At 40.2% G+C, this 3980-nt stretch overlaps 1 protein-coding gene across 2 annotated transcripts in view; it reads left to right on the forward strand.

The window, feature by feature from the left end:
• Window positions 1-1617, forward strand: part of ASB5 (ankyrin repeat and SOCS box containing 5) — a 28634-nt gene extending 27017 nt beyond the window's left edge. For both annotated transcript variants that reach the window (XM_010145771.1, XM_010145772.1), the window contains exon 7: window positions 1007-1617. In XM_010145771.1, coding sequence (XP_010144073.1) covers window positions 1007-1134 — 128 coding nt within the window. In that variant the 3' untranslated portion in view covers window positions 1135-1617. The remainder of the gene's footprint in view (window positions 1-1006) is intronic.
• The last annotated feature ends 2363 nt before the right edge of the window (window positions 1618-3980 follow it).

Below are 3980 nucleotides of genomic sequence, written 5' to 3' on the forward strand. Positions count from 1 at the left end.
CCAAAAAAAAATCACCCAAAACCCCAACAGCCCAAACAACCCATGTTATAAAAGCTAACACTGTGCTTAATAAATTCAGTATATTAACATTTAGGTAAGTTTCATTTTTAAAATATTCTTTACTGAATTTTAAGTACATGAGAAATAGGAGTCAACACTTAGGAGTCCCTTAGAACTCTTAACGGTCTGTTGACTTTGAGAGAAAGAATATCCCAAAGGGAACTGGACTGACCTATGTGCAGTGTAAAAATGAGCCACAAGACGAAGGTGTGAAACAAGCAGATCAGCTATTGCAATACCTGTGGGCATCTCTTTAGAGCTGAACTGACAGATAGCAGTGATCAGTGTTTTCCTCCAGAAAACATCTCTGGTCTCTGTTAAGAAACCCTTCTAAACACAGTTGGTTATCACAAAATTACGAAGGCTGGTGGGATTGTGAAAAGCCACAGCAGAAATGTCAAGAAAAATGAATTGGCATGAAATGTGTATGGTTTCCTTGCCCAGAGAAACACAGCAATGTGTTCAGTTGGGGGGGGTGTGGGTGTGTGGACAGGGATGGAGAGGGACAAAGGCGTTATCAAGACATGGTCCAGGATCTCAAGGTGTTTTGTCTCCTTATTCCTGTTGCTGTGATGAATTGGTAGTGCGGCTTGTAGTGCCATAGCATGTATTTGCCCTGTTCTATGAATAAAAAAAACCCCAACCTGCAGTTTTTAAAGTTGTTGACATCAGATACTTTCTGGGAGCAGGTTTTTAATTATAAAAACTCAAATTACTTGCTGAACTGACTTTGCTTTTTAGAGTATTTCCCTGATTATTAGCAAGATTTCAGCAGCCCTTGTCTTTCTTTGAGGGCAAAAAAGCAATGAAGAAAAAGGAAGGTAGGTAAAGGACAAATTTGCAAAATGTCAACTTTTTTTAACAAGCCCATTATTGTGCAATTATTTGTTGTTAAAGAAGGTACTGGCTTTTACTGTTGTATAACTCCTTTCTCTTCCGTTTGCAGCCACACCATCTTCTCTTTGTCAACTCTGCCGACTGCGTATCCGAAATTACCTAGGAAGAGCTAGGCTGCATCTTGTCCCACAACTCCAGTTGCCAACAATACTGAAGAATTTCTTACAGTACAGATAACATAGTAATTAACCTTTAGAAACTTGAATAACAAACACTTTTTCTTCTTTCTGTTTATTGTATGTTTTATCTAAAGAACTGCTGGGCGGAAAAGAAGGCTTTTGCATATTACGTAACAAATAGATATATGTATCTCTTTGACACCCGGTGTTGGTATATAGTAACTGGGAGCCATTCAGCAACTGGTACCGAGGTGCTAATAAGGCTGAATTGAATAAGTGTGCTGATGCTCTGGGAATGATTGTACAGCTTTAGCTTAACACTTACTAAATAGCTTTAGTGCTGTTAGTTTTAATTGTATTTATACGTTTAAAATCTGTTTGACACACCTGATCCACGAAGACTTTCTTCATTATTATTTGTTAAGTTTGTCCATTTGGATTCATTATTTTGTGTTTTTAAATTTCTATTGTCTGTGTACCTAAGAGTACTTGGTGATAGGTGCACTATATACGCTGATAAAAATAAAAGAAATAGATGTCAGTTTTTCTTCTTTTTCTTTATACAGACAATTCATTAATGACAGTGAGAAACTTCCTTTAGTCTTCCTCACTGCCTGTGCTGTTAATTGGAATCATGCTGCTATGAACATAATAACAATTTTTTTTCCAGCCAGTTTATAGATTCTCTGTTTATTAGTACCATCAGTAACTTCAAAAATTCCAGAGGAATATTCCTTAAAAGCCTTAATAGTTCTGATTTCCTCTTGCAAAACAGAATTATCTGGGCTCTCTCCTTACCTTTTCGTAATAAAGCTGCGTCAGAACGCATGGACATAGGAAATATTTCTTTGCCTCAGAGAAAGGCATGTTACTGTATAGTATAAATGAGGTTTCTGAGGGCATATCATGGAGAATGCTGAATCTTCAACCTCAAGTTTAGGAGGTGGCAGCAAAGCTCCAGGCGTACATCCGTTCCCTGTCATTAGGACAGGTATCCCTCGGAAAAGAGTATTATTTCTCTTGCTGTCTAGTTTATAAGCAATTACCCAGCTCCAAAAACCGTGTGGCAGAATCCCAGAAAGCTCTAGCAGGCATTTCTGTGATCAGGTTGAAATGTGACTGTTCAACTCTCTAGCCAGAGAAGGGATGCTGACAGTGCCAAGAGACATCAGAAAACCCAAAGGAGTTCTGCCTTGCGTGTGCCCTTGCATGGGGACGATTGCCAGTCATGACAAAAAAGGTGGTCTGACTACTTCATCAAAATGCAGCGCTCCTTCTCTCAGTCTTTTAATTTGGACTTTGAGAACAGAGTGCTTCCTCAGTGACGGAGACTCAATTCCTGCAAACCAAAGCACGAGACACCTGCAAATTTACCACTTGCCCTTGGTGATTCACCCATTCCTTTTCAGTGACTCCTTTCAGTATTTATGTTCCTACTGGAAAGATGCTAAGTGAGGAACTAACTATAGAGGAAGATTTTGCATAGAAGAATGCTTGCTCAGATGCTAAATAATATCCACCTAATAAAAACGCTGCTCTCTGACACCCACGTTAAAAGTAATCTCAACTAGCTTTTGTTGTGAGGGCTTCTTCTGGAGTCCCTCTAAGGGGAAGTCAGATGCAAGTCAGAGGAAGTGCTGAGGAGCCCGTGATGTACGTACTCTGTCATGGAGCAAGTTGGGTGGTTTTGGTTTTCATCCAAGAAACTAATTTGTGTTTTTATGTACAATACCATTACTGTGTATTACTTCAAGAAGCGCGGAAGTGCCAGGCCAACCATGGCACTGTTGAACTTTTCTGTGTAGGATGACATCATTTAGACCCTCGCCTTCGGGTGTGCACAGAGCTTTTCAAGGTCTATACCAGTCTTTCAAGTTCTGTACAGTAAGATTACTTTTCAGCCAGCCTGGCTATTCTGCAAAACACCTGCTCGAAACAAAACTAGATGCTATTAGAAGTTTTGCTGAGGGTCACATAGGAGTCCAAGCCATCTCATCACAATCAGGTGTGGTCATGCTCTTGTGGCGGTTGTGATGTCTGTTCCCACCATTCCCACTGATCCTTGCCCTCATCCAAAGACCAAACAGAACCATCTCAAGAGTTTACAGATATTCAGTGCTACTTTCTTTTTAATCGTGTAGGATGGTAGACTAGCTGAAAGACGACTCCACAACTCGATTACAGTAATATTATGGCTTCAACCTTTAATCTTTTACTACCAGATAATTATATGAAAACAGAGTTGCTTTGGCAAGCTGAGCCAAGCTGGATGGGTGTCACTTCTGTTACTATGTAACAGGAACAAACAAAATGGGGAATGGATGTTGTTGCCCTGGCAGGACTAGGTGCTGGAACAGGTCTCTGGCAGATTGGACCACGCTAATGCCACATACCAGAAATACATAGTCATGACATACCTGACACGAGTGTTTGGCAAAATCATTTCAAAAAATGATCCCTTTTTTTAGCCAGAAATGAAAGGATACAGGCTTGTTATTGTTATCATTATGTGGGAGCCGCATTACAATGGACTCTCATGGTCTGAATTCTTGGTATGAAATAAAAGTTAAGTAATACATTAAAATATTGAAATCGGTATCTGAAACAAACATTGAACCATGTCAGAGCACTGTTCAGGACTACTACAGCACACCCAAGTTTTAAAGGAGCCTTCCTCACTGGCTGGAGTATCTCACTATATGAATTACTGTACCAGCAAAAAAGCGTCTTCAGATATTTTCAGGAAAAAAAATGTGTAGCGTAATCTCTCTTCTGCAAAGAAATCCAACTGTGAAATCCCGCAGGCTGGTTGAAAAAGCACTCCAGAGACACACAACCGCTACCGCACCGGTGGTCGGAGAAAACACGCGGAATACGGCATTTTCCGTGCGTTTACTGCAGCTC

This window comes from Buceros rhinoceros, unplaced genomic scaffold (genome assembly GCF_000710305.1).
Source record: "Buceros rhinoceros silvestris isolate BGI_N320 unplaced genomic scaffold, ASM71030v1 scaffold14381, whole genome shotgun sequence".
NCBI lineage: Eukaryota > Metazoa > Chordata > Aves > Bucerotiformes > Bucerotidae > Buceros > Buceros rhinoceros.